The sequence below is a fragment of the Anas platyrhynchos genome, chromosome 3 (genome assembly GCF_047663525.1).
Source record: "Anas platyrhynchos isolate ZD024472 breed Pekin duck chromosome 3, IASCAAS_PekinDuck_T2T, whole genome shotgun sequence".
Classification (NCBI taxonomy): domain Eukaryota; kingdom Metazoa; phylum Chordata; class Aves; order Anseriformes; family Anatidae; genus Anas; species Anas platyrhynchos.
In genome coordinates this window covers 44,936,919-44,958,251 of record NC_092589.1, presented here as the reverse complement: position 1 = coordinate 44,958,251, position 21,333 = coordinate 44,936,919, and the positions used below count along the sequence as shown (strand labels likewise).

Below are 21,333 nucleotides of genomic sequence, written 5' to 3'. Positions count from 1 at the left end.
CTGAAATAATCCTGGGGAGTAAAAGGGTACAGTGCAAGAGAGGAACACGTAGTGTGAGGGCAACAGCGATAAACAGTGGAAATGGAAAATGGAGGGGAAGAAATAGTAGTGTTTAGGTAGAAAAGGAACAGAAGACTGAAGCTGAGCACAAGATGAATGTGACTCAGCGTCATGTTGTCGTGAAAAGGCAAACATCCTCCTCAGCTATTTAAACAGAAGTGTACAAGACTTGTGATGAGACTGGCGTGCTATTTAGGAGAGGTAGTCCAGTTCACCACCCCAGGTGAGAAGTAAATAGTCAAATATGAAGAGAACAGACTGAGAAGGAGAAAATCTACCAACTGGACCACATTTCAGAATTCTGTTTTTAAGCTAAGTGGCCATGAGGATAAGTAAAGACTATTGTAGGAAAGGGTATTATCTGCCTTATCTGCTCTGGAAGTTGAATACAAGGAATAAGGGGCTTAAGTTGAATTGATGGAGAACTAAAGCAGTTATGATAGAAACCCTCAAACAGTATGATGCTGCAGCAGACTGCTGTACAGTGTGAGGATGGATCTGTGGAGAAAGACAGGCACAGGTCTGGAATAGGCCCGACTAAGTCCCTGGTCCAGTCGCCTGCAGTAACAGATATCTTGGCAGGCTGGGACAGTGCAATGTCTGCCCCATATTTCTCCAGTCTACAGACTGCATATCAGAAGGTTGTTTCTTTGCTTTTTTTGTGAACTTTGCAAAACTGTTTCATCTTGCAAGGAATACCGTTGGCACTTGGGTCTTCTCTTTTCCTGATATTTATCTCAAGTATGATTATAGGGTGACTTGTCTATGATGCAGCTGCATAATTCATCCTGCTCTGCATTTGTCTCTGTTTGTGTTTATTCTTTCCTATAAAATCTATTCAGTCTTCAGAGAAATATTGAGATCAGAGTAACAAGCTTAAAGTCACCAGATCTCCACTTTTTCTTGGAAAGAACTTGTTTTTAGCTGAGGCTGTTACCCTGAACTTGGATTCACTTAGGTTCTTGTTATGGGTCTCTGAGTAGTTGAGGAATAGAAACAAAAATGTGTATTAAACTGTAACATATGAATTATTTATGTCTTTGTCCCTGTTGCAGGTATTGCAGCTCCTAGCATCTTGTCCTCAGACTTGGAAACTTATTCTCGTATGAGCCTCGTTAGTTGGCCTGAAAACTAAGGCAAAATCTTTGCCTCAACAACTGAATCACTCCTCGGTTATCACGAATCTGTGTCCTGAAAATTGTATTGACCTTGCTTCCTTCTTCATCACTTTCCTCTCCATTTTACTTTGCAGAAGAACCTTTTGGCTTGTTCTGTGCAAGGCACAGCTGTTTCTGATTAGGAGCTATAGGATTATAGCCAGAAGTACCTCATTCTACAATTCCACTAGACTGGGGTAAATACAAGCCACTTAGAGCTCTGTAAGCACAAATTTGAAAATGACTTGCTTTCTGGGACAGATGGTAGGTCTAAAATATTCAGCTGTGGATATTTTTGAATTGGTACTGTAAAACTGGGCACCAAATATGAAATTGTTCAAGGAATATGAAATGGACTTGATACTGGTAATGCTGTTTTTGAGATGGTATCAATTTTTAACTTTTTCTGTTCTTTTGAGTGTTGGCTGTCACTCCCTGAATCAATGCAAAGAAACTAAATGAGCATTAGGTTCTTTCTAAAAGCAGCTATTTGTATTATATGCTGAAGTAGAACCATTTGATAGCATTTTATGGGCAGATATAGAAGTCGAGTGAGTCAAATGTTAAAATACAAACGATGCCTTTTCTGTAGGCCTTTTGCTGAAAGGCTGACTTAAAAGGGAGAGAAGGGGTCTGTGAGTTGACCTGGAGTGGCTTGATGTTAAGCAGTGTGCTGCCAATTGTTCTAATGTCAGCTTTCTTCCTAAGATAAATGAGAAATGGTATTCTTTCTTTTCAAGCTGAAATGGGCAGCTAAAGGGAGAATGCTTTAGCACAATACTTTAATCAGACAAGGAGCAAGAAACAAGTATAACAAAAGCTGTTCAAAACTTTACTTTGAAGCTTTCCATTTCTAGTGAATCCTTTTAATCTGTATTGTAACCTTTTCCTCACCTGCTCTTCTCTGCTACAGCATTTAGTTTCTCAAATTGTTTCGCTTTCTAGAACCCTTTGCCATCACAAAAACGACCACTTCTCCTACATCTTAATATAGATCCTACTAATACTTCACATTTTAACATCATATGCGTAGCCTTTATAAGCTTCCTTTTTTATTCTTCTGAGCTCTGCTGGACACCAGGTCTCCACTGTGTTAAAATTGCAGGTAGTCTGGGGCAGGAGTTCATTGTTGAAATTTTGTTTCTTAGTAAGTCAGGCTTTTTGTGATTTTTTTGCTCTGTCCAATGTGCCCAGGTCCATTCCTGTGGGAGATGGTAAATGTCTTCCAGATACTGAATTCTTACCTACCTTCTATGAAAATAGAGGTGATGGGGGTGAGAGCCCTCTGAAGTGCTCCTGCTGAGAGATGGCTTGCCCAAATTCAATCCTCATTAGACAAAACTTGTAGTGAGAAGAGCCCGTAGGGTCTAACAACATCTCCTGCGATGAAAAAGCTAGTTGATGTTAAGAGACAAGGCCATGTGAAACCAGGCTATGCCTGTTCTTGTATTCAGCATCACAGAGAGAAGACAGTTGGTACTTCTAACATACCCAAGTGATGGCCAGATGCCCCTCCACCACGCTGCTCACCCACACCCGCTCCAGCTGATGTTCCAGATCGGAGTGTGTGGGAGATGTCATATGTGAACAACTGTCACACCCACCACAACATCAAGCTCAGAGCATCAAAAAGCTGGAAAGAATGTCGTGCAGCTCAACAAAATTTGTTGTGGATCTGATAGGAGTGGTGTTTATCTGTGGGTTTGGTTATACCATAATTAATCAACCTTCTGTTTGGATGATCGTAGAAGTGTAGAGGCTAATGCACTGAGTGATAGGCCAAATTCCTTGCATTGAAGAATTAAAGAATATTTTTATATCTCCTCCCTTGTCCTGTGGGTGGTGGTAGGGATTGGGTCTCTTTTGTCCAGTTCTTCCCCTGCTTACAGTTAGCTTGGACAGCCTTACATCAACTAGGCATTGATTCTAGAGGCAGGAGGATGTAGTCAAAAACAAGTGGTAATATCTATTAAACAATATGTTATGTTTGTATAAGCAGTTTAATAAGTATATATAATATAAGCAGTGTATAAGCATGTCTGTTGCTTTCCTTTTCCTCTTGAGGCTAGCTAAACTCATTATTTTGTATCACAGATACTTTAGCAAGCATTCATGGTCCATCAGTATGAGTAAGGAGCGATGAATGTTTTAAGTTTTGCTTTCTGTGACCAGGGGTGTAGTCAGCTATTGTCTGCAACTTAAGGAAAGAGTAATCAAGCTTATAAACTCAAAAAACTAAGTCATTCCTAAGCAGTGTCTGTAAATTCACGTTTTGCTGTGTCTTCAAGGACTCTGCTATACTTCTTACTATCCATTCTTTTATAGCTATTACTTTTTTTTTTTTTTTGTTACTGACTCTGTCACTTGACACTATTGCTCTTTGGCACTAACACATCTGCTTACAGCAACACTGGGCTACCAGAAACATGTTTAGTCTCACAAACATTCCCTTTAGTGTAGTGTCGGGCCGGTGCCTAAGAATTAGTAAAAACACTATAGGTCAGAGTTAAGTATCTGCCTAAAAGGGTCTCTGCACTGGAGTCTCAAAGACCCCAAAGGAGATGTTGTCAGTTAACTCCCTAACTGTACCTCTGATTTTTTTTTCATAAGATTGATTTTTGCTTTGAAATGCAGACCTACTTCTTCAGGAATATCAGCCTTGCATGGGTTATTTGGAAAAACAGGTAAAAACAATCAAGCAGAAGCATGCAATGTGAGAGCGAAGACTGCACTGCTAGCAGTGCTGCTGAAGCACTTGGAAAAATAGCTCTGTGTGGAAGAGCAAACCCACATCCAGACCATGCCTGCATTTCACTTTTCAGCTGATCAGCAGGAATTGATCAAAACTGTCAAGATAATTAAAGTGAAACACAACAAAGATAAACACGGGCCAAATGAATAATCACCATGGAAAAGCAGTTTGGCTCTATGAAGCAACTCTATCTGCTTCTAATAAGCAAGTAAAAAGCTTTTGGTGCAACTCTGGAGCTTGCTGTAAAACAGCAGTCACATGCTCATATTGCCAGACTTCTGCATTGTCATGTATTACACTCTAAAGAAAAATTATGTGAAACATCTGCCTTTCTGTACCCTCAATCCAGCTTTTATATTTCTTCCGGAGTATAAAGCTTTAAGTGGGCACAGACACAAGTCTCCCCTTGTCTGCAAAGAAGACTTTGCTTGCCTTTACCTAATCCCCAGGATGAAAAACCTATAGGCTTTTTCTTGTCATATTCCTTGGCTCTACTCCCCCGTGATGGATAAAACTCAGTTGTGTGTATGCCTATGGGAGGTGGATTTAAGAGCAATCACAGGTTAAGTAAAGCAACCTCAACCGTGAAGTTGTTCTGCCTACTCTCTTGTAGTATATTAGGGAGTTGGCCACTTAAATGATCTTTTTTCTTTTGTAAGGCATCTAGAGATCCCTTTGGGTGTTTATCAAAAAGCACAGCCTGTTTGCTTTGACTATATGAGGAGCTTAAAAGCTTGACATAGTTGCATGCGTAAAATTCAACAGCAAGTTGTATGACTGGATTGCTCCTTAAAAATGGCATTTAACTAGCTTTTAATCAGCACTCTAAATGCTTAAAGCAGTAATCGCTTTGGTATCAGACCTGTGTATAAGTGGTAAAAACTAACATTAAGACCTGTGATCAAAAGGAAAAACCTGTGTTCCCTGAAGAATACATGGGTTGTAATTTGCTTGTCAAGGTTTGAGGAGAGTGATCAGAGTCTGCTGAGTGACAGTTTCAGGGCCCTGAAGGGAGGATGATGAGGCTGCACCAATGACTAGAGGAGGGAAATGTCTTTCTACCATAAAAAGTCTCTTTCCTAACAGTATGCATATTGCAGGCGCAGTCTTGCTTGTAGGATTAATAATTTGAATGGCTGACTGCACAATGAGTGTGTGCTTTGGAAATTTATTTCCACTAAAGAAAAACACAAGGCTGTTAAACGTCCTTTTGATTTGTGAGTGATGCAAATTAGAAGTCAAGAAGTGTCAAGGGACGTTAATAAAGTGCATTATGCTTTGAATCCAGGGAAGCATTTAAGCACATGTGTAAATCCAAGCTTTCCGTGTATATCTATGTGATACTGCTTTAATGACATAGTACAGCAACATGCTAAAAGCAGACTAACATGGAAGCTGTTATACCAATGCAAAAGTATTTGGTTGATACCACTGCTCTCTTTTTACAAGAAAAACAGTTTTCTAGCCAGGACAAAGGGAAAGGACTCAATTTGAAAGCGTACTGGTTATGCTGGTGTAAAACCCACTGGTAGATCCAGCCTTCCTGGAGCTGGTAGGATTCAAGCACACACTCAGCTCTGCTGAAGTGAGGGTGACCTGAGTCAGGATTGTGCACCCCTATCAATAGAAGGTTTGTTTTGAGCAGGTACTGTGTATCTATGTAAATTTATCTATAAATGTATATATGTGATACTGTACTAATAGATCACATACTATAATTTCTGTTTCTGTGCATGTTTTAAAAAGGATGAGACAAAGATGAAAAATATTATTATTATTTATTAACAGTACAAAAAATGTTCTTCCTACACCAGAATGGATTGTCTCGTGCACTCTCTGGGGTGGTGGCACTGTGTACTGGAGACTGCTTCTGTAAGGCCAATGGGAGGATCTTGATGTGATGTTCATCTCAGGTCAGGCAGACAATGCCCAGCAAGCAGGACTGTGGCCATCTGCGTCCAGCTCTGCTATACGCTGTCTCAGACCAGACACAGAGACAGAATTTCTGTCAAGTGGCTTGGCTTTGTCAGCCAGGAGTGCTACCAGACCTGGTATTTAGCAGTGATGCAAAGCAGCATGCTCACCTCCTTCCTCTGTCTTTTCTATTCTTTCTCCCTCCTCCCCAAATAAATAACACTCTAGCTTGCCTAAGGGGCTTAAGATTTTGTTGACAGTAGGTTATAAAAACTCCAGGCCCAGCCTTCCTAATAATCTGCAGGCTGTTTTTTTTTTCTCTCCTCTCAAACATCGATGGGGGTTATAGCACTTAGGACACAGCAGAACCTGGCCCTGAGGGAGGAATGTAATCAATTCTTGATGTGGAAGGGAAAATGCTCCTGATTCAGAGCAATTCGCAGTTAGTGAGAAGGAAAGGAGCCACATCAGAGATGATGGAAGAAGCTGATGGGATTGAATGAGACGCAGCAGGTCTGTTACTTTTCTTAATTTTGCTTTATGAGGCGGTCAACATAAATAAAGTATGAACAGAGAAAAATGTTGCTTAAATGAGAGACCTTTGTGAATATAGCAACAAGCGGCTGAAGAAGTGGAGGGACTATGCAAAGGAGAAAATCTGTCTACAATACAAAAACAGCTCTAACAGTTAAGTCTGGAAGGCTTAGGAAGGAGGAGGCTCCCTGTGGAGACAGATACTCTTTTTCTTTATTTGCCTTTCTATTCCTGCACACAGAGTCAAGAGAGCAGGGAGAGACTTAGCAATCAGAACTTGAGGTTTTCAGATACCCCTTTTCCTGTGGGATTCCATATTGAAAGAGTGATTAAAAAGCAAATCAGAAAATGAAAGGAGGTCTGGAAACAGATGAGCATATTTGTTCCAGCACCGAATTTGCAGTTCTCCAGTCCTGGCTGGAGCAGCAGCATAGGCTGACCTCTCCAGGAGGCCTGAGTCGACGCTGAGGTTTGTGACAAATGAATGCTGACTGAGGCAGTGCCTCAGTGAGGGCATGGAGGGATGTCTTGGCTTCTTAGAAAAGGCAGCTCTACAGAGGCAGAGAAGCCTGGATGTCAGTCACAATGAAGAGATGACTTTTGCTGTGTGAGAGCAGAGGCTTCCTTGGATAACCTTCAGCCGTTTGTTATTGAAGTGGAAGCTGTGGGGCAGCTAGGGAATTGAGTATACCTCATAGGAAATGTGGTGCTAGGTAAATACTGATGTGGCACTGAGGAGGAGTCCTCACACAGGTCTTGGGCATTTCCTTGCCAACAAGGACTGGCCAAGGAGAATATAGGGATTTGCAACAGCAGCTCTATGTGAGTTGTCATGTCTGCCATGAAATCACACTGATTTGGTGGGGCAGGTGGATGGGCTATGCAGAGGAATGCGTTTCTGCCTTTTCTCACTTGCAGAACTATGTAGTTAACCCTTTTGGTGGTTTGTTTTTAAGCCATCAGAACCCGAGTCCATGCTTTAGATTTTGAATGCCTCTTTTTTATGTTGAGAGTGGCTGAGGTACCAAGGGACTGCAGGAGATGAGACAGAATACAGCTTTCAGCATTTCCATGTAATGTTGCACTAACTTCAAAATGAAAGAGAGAAGTCTCCAGCTGCAGACCTCCGTCATATGTAGTTCTGGTATTTGATTGCTGCTTACCTGATAACTAGATACTCCTTGCCAGAAAGGGATTAGTAGAAAAGCAACGTGTGATCGTATGACTGCAGACGTCAGTACTCTTAGTTCATGAGGGGCAGTGCTCTGGAGCAGTGCTCTGAAACTGTGGTTGCATGCTTAAAGAATTCATGCTAACATAAACCTCACTCATCTCATCACTTAAGGGAAGAGGTATGGCAGTCTCAAAAATGCAGGAGGATGGGAAAGGAAAGCAGCAGAGGACTGGAGTCTGGGGAAGGTCAGGGTCAGATAGCAGCAAGCAGGCAGGGAGGGCTGGGAATCTGCAGAAGGGAACAAAAGAAAACAGGACACAAAGCCCAGTGCCAGCCTGGGGCATGGTAAACCAGAAGCAGGGATGATATGATTAAGCTGAGATAGCACAGCCTGTCAGTAGCAGAGGGAAGCATTCAGGGAGGCTGACTCCCAGTTCCTTGACTCAGGAAAGTATTTGCTCTGGCTTGGTGGGCAGGCAGGTTGGAAGGGAAGCACCACTTGGGTGGTAGTCACAATTCAAAGCCCTTGTTTAATGGGAACTTTTCCAGTTATTTGTCACTGAGTAAATATACTCCTTTTTGTTGTATCATAAACTAGCCTCATACGGAAACAGAAGCTTACATTTTTTTTTCCATTAAGAAAATTAATTTTCCCAGGTGACTGTGCAGGATGGAGTAGGGGGGCCAGGGTTTACAGAGTAAAAACACACATTCAGGAACTTCCTTACTCCTATGTAGTTAAAGTATCACCTTAAACATGACGTTGACTTTGTCTGTGGCCTCTAACCTGTCACAGGCTTTTGTTCCAGACTAAGATTTTTCCAAATTCTAGAGGATTAAGGTCTGGGATATTAATCCAAAGATCTGTTTTGAACCCTAGTGTGAAGACCGTATACTTCTGTATGTTCGAGCAATGCTTTAAAAAAAAAAGGGGGGAGGGAACATTAAAAAACAGAAACAAACAACAAAAAGGCAGCAAATTCTAACTGAATATAACAGGAAGAACACAGCTAGTAAGTGTGAACCTTCAGTTACTGAGGTCTCAAGCTATAAATGTCCTACTCTGTGGTTACAGAACAGGAAGCTATTATTTCTGTTTTAATAATGCCCAGAAGCCTCTGTAGGAATCCTCAGTGTAAAGTGCTTGGCACTTTATGAACAGAAGGATATATTTTGCAGTGGTTGTTCCCATGATGCTAATTTAAATTTACCTTGCAGGTGCATCCTGCATAATTACCTGCAGATTTTAAGGAACCAATGTCTGAGCCTGTTTTTTATACAGCAGAAAAATTTATTGGCTTTGTCTTGTCTTCCATCCCACTACTAAATATGACCCAGCATTCATCACCTATGGCTTTTTTGGATGTGAGCACATGAAGTTCTTTGAAAGTCAGCTGTATGAAATCTGTGTTGCTGCTAGGTCTGAAGCGAGAGATACAAGCTACTTCGTTCTTTTATAAGCTGAGGTGTGTTCTTACTGTGATTAAGTCCTACAGGTCTTTCAGCATTTATTGACTATGTTGGCAGTCCCCAAGAAGCCTGGAAAAAACAACCTCCAGGTATATTTGTGATCATATTTTTAGGTGATTTCTGTAACGTTGAAGTGCATTGAGTGGAAGGGAGGGAGGAGGAAGGGCAAGCTTGCTCTCAAGCTAGTCAGCCAGGAATGAATTGGCTTCCAGGTATGTCAGCTGGGAACCTTTTCCAGTGCTGAGTTTGCATCTGTTGAGACGGATGGCTAGCAGGAAGCATTGCCTGCATCATGACCAAGTCTTTTCCCTGCCTGATGGGCAGAATAAACAGCGAGGCTGCATTTGAGGAGACAAACTTTGGCTCCAGAGTAAAGCACCATCTCTTCTGAAAGGCTGTGGAGGAGCACAAGTGATATTCTCTGCAAACCTTCCCTCCATGGCCTGCTTCTGCTCCACTTTCCCCAGCTGCTGTGCATCCCAGCGCTGGCCATCGGGCTGGCTGGGGCCTGGTTTGAGCAGTGAGGCCTGCTGCTCGAGGTAGCTGGGGAGAGGTTGCAGGAGCGGTGCTGTGTTGCTGAGGGTCTGACATTTCGAGGTCCCACTCTGACCTCACTGTGGTATTGAGCTCTGAGTTGTGCTTCTGGCTTTCTGCAAATGCAGCTCCCTGAAAGCCTTCCCTGGGGGCACAGGTGTTGGTAAACAGGTGTGCATCACCCTGGAGTCAGCACAGGCGGAACAAGTGGGAAATCCACCTTCTAGTACAACTGCATTTTGTTTGCACTTTGTTGCTGAAGAAATGTTCTGGTTTCTTGAAACTGAGAAGTTGTGGGTTTATAGGAGTTGACCCTAGCAAGAGTTGCAGATACATGATCTCTACTTGCATCTTCCTAGTTAGTAGTCCTAATAAAATATTTAGATTTTTGTCTGCCCCTAAACCTAACACACGATCTCCTTCTCAGCAAGGAGCACGTGGTTTATAACTGCATGTCCCAAGGTTTTTCAGGCTGCTGGGTGGAACAGAGAGAATAAAAAGTTGTGAACTTCAAAATTTAAAAGCAGCTGTGTAGATGATCATGTATTATGGTCCTCTCTGGTGGAGGGGAGGTGTCTTCAAATGAGGGTGCCAGTGACTGAAGTGTTGATTTATTTCATTCTTACTGTCTCTAAAGCAATGAGAATTCCTTTGCCTCCCTGTTTGGGGTGAGCACAGCAGAGAAACCATGTCTGACTGGGCAGCATGTGAAGCTGCTAGAAATGCATGTGCACACTTTACTATGGAGAGCACTACCCTCCCAGGGAGGCTGGTACAGCCCAAAGGAAGCAGGCATGGAAAAAGAGCCTGAATACCATCCCCTAGAGCCCCTGGCACCAGCCTCAGCCTCCTTGGCTAGATTTCAGTTTTGGAGCTCTTCTAGCTGGGCTGCAGCAAGAGCCCCAGCTCCGTGCCTGGTGGAGCATTGTGCCATGGCCTTGTCACCCTTTCCCAAGTGGGTGAAGCAGCAGGAGCTTCGTTCTGCATATGGGAAACAGCACTGAACACTTCTAGGGCAATGGGCTTCCTAATGGCTATTCTCCCTCCTCTTCAGGAAGAGGCTGTAGTTGCTGAAAGCAATTTCACAGCCTGATCCTGTAGCTGCCTTAGCACATGTGGGATGGAGATGAATCACTGGAAGGTTCTGTGCTGAAATGAATGTTCTTGCATGAAAGAACTACAGGTTGTCTGTAAATGCTTTGCTGAGCTGTCTGGATTTCCAAATGATCTTTTTTTTTTCTTGTCTCTTTTACATTCATACTTTGAAAAAAAAATCAATTTCTGAACAAAGCAGAAAACAATTTCCTCATGAGACTTGTTCAAAAGTGAGAGGTCCATTTTCCAGAGGCATATGTGTGTTTTGCATATAAATGCAGGGGTTGACATGAAAACTTTCAGCATCTCATTAGATGGGTCACTTGCATGTTGACCTTTACTTAATTTATTTTTTCTAAATGTCCTGATCATTTTCATGAAAAACATGCTGGCTATTTTCCCTTCGTCAAACACAATCTCTCCCTTTACAAAGGGAGGGTCCTGGCATCAAGTATACCTCACGATGAAAAGGAGCAAATTGCTTGCAGGTGATGGTATCTGTGAACAGCATGCGCCAGAACTGACCAGAAGCCCTGGAGAGAAAGATGTGAAGACGGATTGCATCAGCAAGGGTTCCCTGTGTGGAGTCCTCCCCATGGGGCCATCCCAATCAGCTTTCTGGGATTTAGCGGTGGAGGTCACTCTGCTAGTAATGGAAGTTGTGCTGACGTAATTACAAAGCAGCACAGATAGATTTATGTCAGAAAAATGTGCACAGCTGCGCCTACAACCAGAAGTGTACAGCTCAGTGATCTACCAGAAGCCTGTATTAGGGATGATGCATCAAGTCAGCGTGTTGACGGTTGTCTCTGACCTGCTAGGTATGCTCAGTGTCAGCTGGACTGCCAGGAGCAGCCTATCTGCTCTGATTGAGTATGGTAAAATGTTAATAGAAAACTGCAGTGGATGACTGCCATAGAAGCTCCTGGAGCAGGAATTCCCCTGAGACGGGACAAGCGTGTTCAGTCCCACAGTCAAATGAATAATGGGCGAAGTATTGCATGAGCTCACACCAGTGCTGTTTCAACATGTCTCTGCTGCTTTAAAGTGTTTTGGTTTTGTTGTTTTTTTTGTTTGTTTGTTTTGTTTGCTTGTTTTATTATTTTTAACAGTTTTAAACATAAGATCCTGTACTAGTGTTTGGGTTCTGTTGGATGATGCTGATTGGTAGGTTGTAGGATCTCACCACAGAAATAAAGTACATGTATAATTAAAGGTGTCAGCCTTATCTGCAGTGGGCTTTTCAGTCTTTCTATTTCACTTCCCACAGCTTGAGGGCTTAAAAAATGATGGTAAACAAAGAAATACCCTTAATTAAATGTTTTTTCATTGTGGCTTAAATCCACAACAAGCTTCACTTCCGTGGAAGGCTGCCACAACATGTCTCACATGTGCTCATTTTCCGATCTGTTGTTGTTGGCACAGCGTACATTCAGGCAACAGGAAGGGCACGAGACCTGTCTGCCTGTTCCCCTGAAGATGCCCAGAACTTGAACAGCTTTCATGCAGTGTCCTCTCCCACGCAGCAACCTGCTGAGTGACAGCCAAAGCCCTCCACCATCCCACTTGACAGCCCAGTCCTGTTCTTGCTGCCCCACTGAAAGCTGATTTGGGCTGCCCCAGGCCACCCTCCTGGCTGGCCCTGCCACCCTGTGCCACTGTCACATGGAGCAGGAGCCCCTCTCGTGCCAGGGGGAGCAGGGGCATGGCTTTGCCTGACCCACGCTGGATTGACATGCTAGGCTTGGCTGTCAAGGTTTTTGCTCTAACACTGAAGAAAATGAGGTGGAAACCTGGATGGAATATGTAGCAGCTTGCATTGCAGGAAACGCTTTGCTGAATTTTACCACTTAGTGTAAATGTTACTGTTTGGTTTGTTGAATAAACGCATTCTTTATTTAACTTGTCGTAACTCAGTGCTGTCTGAGGGGGAGGCCAGGGAGTGCAGCTGGCCTCTCCACCAGAGTCAGCACAGAGCTGCTGTGTGCAGCTGCTCGGGGCCAGGCGAACCTGGGAAGTCCTTTCTCGCTTGTCCTTGGACCATTTTAGATTTAGCTCTGCATTCTCACGGTGGATAGAAGTTGGCATACAATGCATGGATCGCTTTACTGCTATGAGGAAAATAATCCTTTTTAACGCTGGAGAGAGAAGAGAAAGTGCCCTTCCACCGAAGCTGTTTGACACAGTTCTTGTGCCTATGGTTATTACAGGCAGACACGAAGGCATTGGCAAATGCTTGCTCATGGAGCTTGGAGTAATGCAGTCGAATCATGCTTTGCTAAATAGTTTGGAATAAACTTGACTGAAAACAAATGCAAAGCAAAAAAGTGTGTGCTACTGAATGCCAAGACAAGGTATAAAGTAAGTCTGGTGGAAGTGCTGTAGCAAAAAATCATACAGAAAAAAATCATCCAGAAGCACAGGCTTCTGAGAGTCTAGCAGACCCATCTTCGTAAAGATGGTGTCCAGTTTTTTCATTCTCATATAAGAAAGGCCCTGTAGTCTCTGTGTTTTTTTCCTTTTCATCCTCCTAGTGTGTCTCTGGGCTCCAAGCAACTCCACAGCATGGCTCAAGTTTTGGTAATTGATACAGAATTCTCATGCTAGGTTGTTCTAAGGGGAAGTAAGACTCACCCACCAAAATAACAAATGCAAACATCCTACATGCTGCAAAATACTGGTCAGAACCACAGCTGATATAAATTAAGGTGACTCCTTTGGCTTGACAAAGTGGAGTTGTTATTGAAGACCTGGTTGCTGGTTTTTAATAAGATGAATGAAATCCATACATCATAACACACTGCATTAAAGACCTGGATACTTTGCTGCCAAGGTTCTGCAGGAGGGCAGTATCCAAAATAAACAGGAATAAAATGCAGAAGAGAACTGTTATATGCTCTCACTTCAAGCTGTCTTGACAGGTTTGTCATAAGGCTGTCAGACCAGCTATGGTTTGAGAATGGTCTGATGTACATTTCTTCCAGGCCATTAAGAACAGAGCTGATATGAAAACTGATTTTTCTGGCAAACCAGATAAGCTCCAGTGCTTCCAAAACTTACGTGAGAGAACTTAGCATGAAACAGAAATTCTGAAAAATTAAGTTGGGAAATAATAAAACATTATTTTTGATTTTTGTTGTTCTTTTACCACTACCCCCCCCCCCCCCCAGCTCTTTATATTGCTCTGTACTCTTTGAGAAAGCTGAAAATTTGTTTAAGCTGTCTGCCATATTTCATCAATTGACACTCCGTGAACACATCATGATTTTTTTTGATGAATGTTTGTTTTCTGACAGCAATTCTCCATCAGCATTTTTTGACTTTCTCTAAATAAGACCCCAGAATCACGTTTTGTACTTTGGGAGAAGTAACTTCACAGGAATATAAAACAGTCTCTTCTTGCTTGGACTTAGGATGAAGGAATTAATTTGCTTTTCAAGCCCTGCTCTTTGAAAGCTTTGCCATATGTCAGAGGAGAAAATACTTCCCAATTGCCAGAAAATAACAGATTCTGGTTAGACTTGTTCATTAGGTATGTGTCTGTTTATAATGCACCTAAATGCTATCTTTGTACTCAACCATAAATTGGTGGGTTTTTGCTCAAAGAGGACAATAATATGACTTCTAAATCACTAGTTTCATAAACTGATGCTTCCACTGCTGTGCATGATTCAGGAGTCCTGGGGTCTGCCCAGTTGCTAATGAAGTTAAATTAATGTCAAAGTCAAGCCTGGATTAGCTCTGTACAAGATTTGTTTCCAGACTGTACGATATGGATTGGCATACATATGTTAATACCTCAGCCTGTTAAGCTAACAGGATATTTTGTCATGAACCTCAGTGACACCTGGAATGCGAGCACTAAGTCTTTTGCACAGCAGAGCAAAAAGAGATTTTTTTTCCACAGCCTTTTTTTTTTTTTTCCTCACACATCTGATTCACCCTGCCCCAAATGGCAATGCTTCTGACCTCTTTAAGATCTGTATGTTATGTTGTGAGCACTGATGGATTAAAGTAGGTTTTGAAACTTTCCATCTTTTATTCTGAGCCTATGAACTCCGAGCTACTAAATATCAGACCAGTAATGAGAACAGGAAAGATGGCAAGGGATAAATTAACCTATTAAAAATGTGCATTCAAATTACTTAGTCCTGCAAACCAGACAAGTAAAAAAATGCTCAGTTCATTTGAAGTTCTTATTTTTTTCTAAAGTCCCAGTCAATGAGGAAGGCCAGAAACACTGCTGAGGCTGGAGCAGTGGGAAAAATACGGATGGCAAGGGCTCATCCAAGAGAAACACCGGTGGTTCAGGGGGAGCTGCCTGAAGGAGGGTCACACAGATGCTTCATTTTATCTTATTTTTTTCCTTTTTTTTTTTTTTTTTTTTTTTTTCTGCAACGTGTATGTTTGCTGAGAAGTTGGCTTCTAGCAAGGCTGCTGCGCCTTGCCCTGAGCTGAGCTGAGCCAAAACGCTCCCTGCAATGCACAGTCTGAGGGCGAGGTGCCAGCCTCTTCTCCACAGTCACACCTCCGGGATGGAGACTCAAATGGCTTTGCTTGCTCAGCATTTTCATTTATTTTAAGTCTCTCCTGATGATTTAAATAGCCCCGGCCCTGCTGGTTGGCTTTGACACAGACATTACTTCTGAGTGCAAAACAGAAAGTGGAACCAATCTGATCAAAATGGGATCTAGTAACAGTGGTGACTTGCAAAGTGGCTGCTGCTGATTGCACATGCAAGTTTTTACTGGTGGTCAAAGTGAGGAGGAAGAAAGAAAGCATGTGTGCACACATTGCATCGTCATGGAGGAAGATGTGCTTTCACGTGCTTTTATTTTTCATTACCCCTGATGTGGTCCAGCATTTGGTATTTATGATCTTTGAAGTTGCCTTTCAACTGAACTGTTCACTATTCTATATTCTATTCTGTTTTGTTGAGTTTCCCTTTAGGAAAATAAATAAATAAATAAATAAATATCTATGCATCTTGTGGAAAACAGAAAATAGAGGGTTCCATTTAGAGGTAGTTACTAGGCTTTTTACTCTACTGGTAGGGGGAGGGTTGGACTAGATGATCCTGGAGGCCTTTTCCAACCTTAATGATTCTGTGATTCTAAGATCATGTTATTTCCCATGCTCTGCCAAACACGATTTAAAGTAGGCCCCGAGTGCTAGTGCTGGCAGGAGTGCTGCCCAACCAGAGGTTACTCCATAAAGCTCTGATCCCACCTGGGTATGCACAGACCACTCAGTCTTGCTGCGTGTTTGGAAATTCAAGAGCAGTTTTGCGCTCTGACTCTATGACTGATATTGGAAATTAAGATTGATTTTTAAAGCAAAAACCATGACACAAATAAATATATGCTCCATATAGAAACTCTAAGGAAGGAAAGAGAGAAAACTCTAAATCTGATATACAGTCATAATTATATATTCATTCTGAATGTCTGAAAAATCCTGTAGATTTTTTTTTCAGTTGATTGAGGTCCCATTCGTTAAAAGAAAATGGAAGACTTGTCAAAGCCACTATTTTATTTGACTGAATAAGGCTTTGAAAGGTAAACAGTGTATATATAGAACTGCGAGCTTATTTCATATCAGTGTTTTCTGCTTAGTTGTCATGTAAGTCCATGTAAAGTCCTTAAAAAGCGCGAATCCACTATTTAGGTTTTTTACGCAGTTTCTTCTGTATATGGGTTATATTTATGTACTTAGATGATCATATTTAAATAATTGATTTTAGACTAGTCATTAACTATGCAAAACCCAATTCATGTTAAAAATTCAGGTCTCTTCCTATAAAAACTCAATGTCACTCTTGTTTTTTATTGCATATCAGTAAATTATGAATCAAGTGTGCTCACTTGGCCAATAAAGGCTGTTTTTTAAGACAATAAGATTATACAGTGGCTTTCAGGATTATATTTAGTCAACAATTAGGTTGATGACTGAGTCAGAAAGTGATTCAGCTCGCTTCTAGAGCTGTGTGGGTTCTGCAAGGCAAATGGGATACCAATCTTGCATATTTATTTCCAGAGGGAGAGCAGATAGGAGATGCTCTGTGCAGATTGGAGCAGATCTGCTGGGTAAGAAAGAAAGTGTCTTATCCAGCCTACCTGGCAGTTTTCCATAATCACTTTTCAAGGTAAACTTGTGCCACTGCTGAAAATTTCATAGTGTACTAAATTACATTTTTGTGCTTCTGACTGCTTTTGACTTCCTAAAGGTGAAATCCAGTGCAGACCTATTGTCTGTATGGACCTATCTCAAGACCAACATATTTCACTTCGTAAGACCTAATGCTTTATAAACACATTTTGGTTGCAGTAGGCCAGACTTTAAATGTTACCCCCCACTTCCAGCTTTTGCTTCTAAAGACAAGAATTTAAAAGCTACCTCTTTTTACTACTGGGAAGATTGCCTGGGCACTGGAGGTGAATTCAACAGCTACTCAGGGGCTTCATATATAACTAGGAATACATCCTGTGCAGTGTGCTGTTATCAGAAAGCTGTATCTGTTGTAGAATGTCAAAACTTGATTAAGTTGTGGGGAAGGAGGGAGTGATGTACTATAAGTCATTCATGCACAATCATTTGTAGAGCATTTTATGTCAGCTATAACAGTCTAGAGTGTGCTAGCAGAATATAAATCTCCTGATCAAAAGAAAAGAACTCTTTGTAACAGGCTTTATTATTGCAATAGCAGTTCACGTTAAGTAAGTATATTTATTCTAGCCCCATAGTTTTCAGTTGATACTGAAAACCTTTTATCATTTAAGCTGAAATTTCTGCTCTGCCTTTACCAGACCATGATTTGTGTGGAATTCTTATTCTTGTGCTTTCAGCTGAACTGTTTCACTTCCAGTTTCTCAGTCTGACATATTTAAATTTACCTTTCTCATTTTAATTTATGTCTTTCCCCACTGTATTTGGAAAAAACATCTTTTTTTTTTCCCATTCCCTGCAATCTGAAGGTTTATTTCTTTAATGTCTTGCTGTACTTCCAGTAGCTTGAGTTCACTAGACTGTAGCCAAGTAGAGCAACAGGCTTAGAGCAAGTCCAACCACAGAATTTGTGTAGTTCCTAAGCATTACTGTTCTGTGCAATGTTTCTGCGAGATGTAGTTCTTGCTGTAACTTCGGATGTGAACTGAAGTTGGGCGTACAGAAGAACGTGACCTGACCAACACATTAGAGGGTCTTTTCAGCTCCAGATCACAGAATGGGAAACCTCTTGCTCTGATTCAGCTGGGAGAGCAGATGCTGAGACCCATTCAGCCACCTGGTGCTAGGAAGACTCCTTCCTGTTCGGCAGAACTTCAAACAATAAATTGTGCTTTCTGCTTTTCATCAGGAAGAACACTGTTCAGAAAGTCCTAAGACTGAGGGGAATCTGTTAAATAAGGCACAATATTTATGGTATCCAACTCTTAGCATCATGAGCATTACCCCCAGCTGCCTTCTGCAGAGGGACGTAGAGCTGCTTGCTCTTAGCACTGCCCTGTCCATTATGCCTGCCCGTGCTGCCCCTCTCAGGTGCATCGATTTTGTGTGTTTGGCAGTGGCACAGCTTCTGCAGGAGAAGAGGGAATGTCCCTGTCCCTGCAGCCCTTACCTGGTGACTCAAGCACTGCCACAGGGAGCATGAAAAACGTTACTTTTAAAATGGAGCTTAATAAGCTCGTGGAAGGGATTGGAGGAGAGAAGGTTGTGAGGCCTGGTGTCTGTGTCCCTGGTATTGCAGGCGTGATGTTCCTAATTCGACTTAATGTAATCTAGTGTCTGGCTGGATAACCTCGTTACACTGATACAGGGCTGCCAACCTTTAGTGCCTCTTTCCCACCTGCCCCCTCTTATGAACTAAAAAAAATACTTGAAACCTGCCACAAAGGTGCAAGATCATTTAAAAGCCAGAGCAATGACAGTATAGGACTGTGAGGCTTATTCCATTCTGTGAGGCAGAGGACCAGGCTGTGCACTGTAATGCTTAAAAATATTCCACGTGATATGGGGTAGTGACACTAGCCATGTAGGGGAAGACAGAGACTATAGAGGGGAAGTTTCCTGATGAGATCTGTCAGACAATGGATACATTTCCAAAGCAATTAGCTGCCATGCCATCACTTTGGCCTGGTTTTCAAAATGTCCCGACTGAGTAGTCATTGCTTTCTGTTGGGTCTACACAGATGAATTTTCTAATGGTATCCAAAGTAGTGTATTGACCTGAAGTAGTCATGTCTGAGCTCCGTGTGTTTCCACTGCAACTGTAGCAAGGGAATTAATTCAGATCTGCATGTGCTAACTCGTGTCAGATACTCACGTTAGCCCTGCTTTAAATTGCTGGTGCAGTTTGAACATGCCTTGGGATGATCAGGAGCAAGCTTATCTTCCTTTCCTACTTTTGTCCTAGGTCCAACACGGAAAATGCCCTTGACTGCCAGTGCCATGGACTTTTTTCAACTCTTTGTCCCTGACAACGTGCTAAAGAACATGGTGGTCCAAACCAACATGTATGCCAAGAAGTACCAGGAGAGGTTCGGTAGTGACGATACCTGGATTGATGTCACCTTGACAGAAATGAAGGCCTTCCTAGGCTATATGATATCAACCAGCATCCACCACTGTGAGTCCGTTCTCAGCATCTGGAGCAGCGGCTTCTACAGCAACAAGAGCATTGCACTTATCATGACACAATCACGATTTGAAAAGATCCTGAAGTACTTCCATATTGTGGCCTTCCGCTCGAGCCAGACAACGCATGGCCTCTACAAAATCCAGCCTTTCCTGGACTCTCTGCAGAATGGCTTTGACTCTGCTTTTAGACCTTCACAAGCCCAGGTAAGAGTTAACCTGTTGGAAGGGAAGATGTAACTACAGCCTACATGCTCTAGTTTGTCTTGCTATGACTGAAAATGCAAAGCGTAGCTGCCTGTGGAAAGAGCCAGGGACTCACTGGGGGTTGCTAGGAGTGACCAGCCTAGACCTTAGTGGAAGGTGCTTGCCATTATGGTCCAGGCCTTCCAGGGAAGCAGCAGCACAGCTACCCACTCTCCCCACTAGTGGGAAAAGGCAAAATAAGCAGAGGGCAGGTGCCTTTGCTTGCTGCAGTTGTCAGCCTGTGCCTTGTGCCAGTCTTTTCTTTGATGATGGGTGATGCTCCCATGGAAGAACTTACTGCTGTGTGTGTATACAACCAAAGTGTCAGTGAACTGGAAATATTTCTAAACTATTATTTCTAAACTATAAAGTAAATGACTTCAGTGAATTTTCATTTCCAGGTACTATTAGGGGCATAACAGAAAGACATTCTGTAGGAAGACTGCTCTGGAGACTGGGCAAACAATGTAAGAAACTAAATATAGAAACTTAGGAAGCTAGAGGTTGTCTGACTACAGCTGTACAGCTGGAAAGAACTTTGTTCCAGTACAAATGAAATCCTTTTGGAATTGCTGGTCATGTTCGAAAGTCTGGAAAGAAAAAGGAATAAATGTGAAATATGTTGCTGCTTGAAATAACTTTTCAGTCAACTCTCTGTTTTCAGGATATAAACTGATCTCACACAGGCATTGGGAAAAGGTGTAATATGCACCTTCCTCTTTCCCCTCCTGTTTTCCCATTGAAGCATAACCTTTTCCCACTGCACAAAATAAATGGAGACATAGATACGTCATATCCATGGAGGTATGCCTAAAAATAAGATTGGGAGTGACCAGGGAGTAATTTGAGTTTTTCTGTCTATTTTACAGACGATAAAAAAGCATACCTGTATAATCCAGGACAACTCATCTGTCTAAAAAGCAATTAAGGTAGACATGGGAGAAGGGAAGCAGGAGTGTTCTCACTAAAACGTGCTAGCTAGATGCCTTTCCATCAAGACAGAACAGGCTGTTAGGAGCATGGTATTATTGGGACCAAGCTCCCATTAAGATATGAAATCTAATCCTTATCCCCTGACTTCAATGGGCACAAGATAAAGGGTTCAGAAATGTGATCACTGTGTCTAATGTAGATGCTTATAATGGTGTGCTGTGGGACATACTGAGAGTGCAAATCCATTAGAGGAAAAAATTTGATTTGCATGTATATCCCTTCTCCCTTTCCCAAATGAGGTCTGAAAACTGAATTGATGAAATCCACAGTGTCCTGTTTGCAGTGATAAAACCTCTAAATTTCCACAAGCGAAGCATATGCTTGTGCTAAGCTTGGTAAGGAGATTCTACTTTAAGAAAAAAAAAGGAGGAAAAAGTGGCAGCCCAATTCTCTTCCTCCCCCTTTCACTTCTGTGCCCCCTTTTCAGTGTTTACGTCAGTGATTTCTATACAGCATGTGTCAGTGGTATTGAGCGGAACAAAAAGCACTAAAATACTGCTTCAAAAATAACCGAGAGAAAGAAAAAGGTTTTGAATCTGTTGTTAAAAATAGTCTGGTGTAGCTTCAGTATCCTACTGAGGGACATTCCAGTCCTCCTTCCAGAAGGAGCCTTGTGCCTAATGCCCTTCTGGGTGCCATCAGGCAGAGCTGCACACTACCAGTCTCAAGGGACACGGACCCCATCTGCTCAAAACAGCAGGAGAGACCTCTCCCTGGAAATTGTCTTGAGTACAGATTAGCAGACTGCGGTAAACATCAATCCCAGGTTGTCA

General features: G+C 42.2%; 1 protein-coding gene across 1 annotated transcript in view; it reads left to right on the top strand.

The window, feature by feature from the left end:
• Positions 1 to 21,333, top strand: part of PGBD5 (piggyBac transposable element derived 5) — a 69,796-nt gene that overhangs the window by 9,185 nt on the left and 39,278 nt on the right. The window contains exon 2 of the mRNA XM_027454181.3: positions 19,101 to 19,528. Coding sequence (XP_027309982.3) covers positions 19,101 to 19,528 — 428 coding nt within the window. The remainder of the gene's footprint in view (positions 1 to 19,100; positions 19,529 to 21,333) is intronic.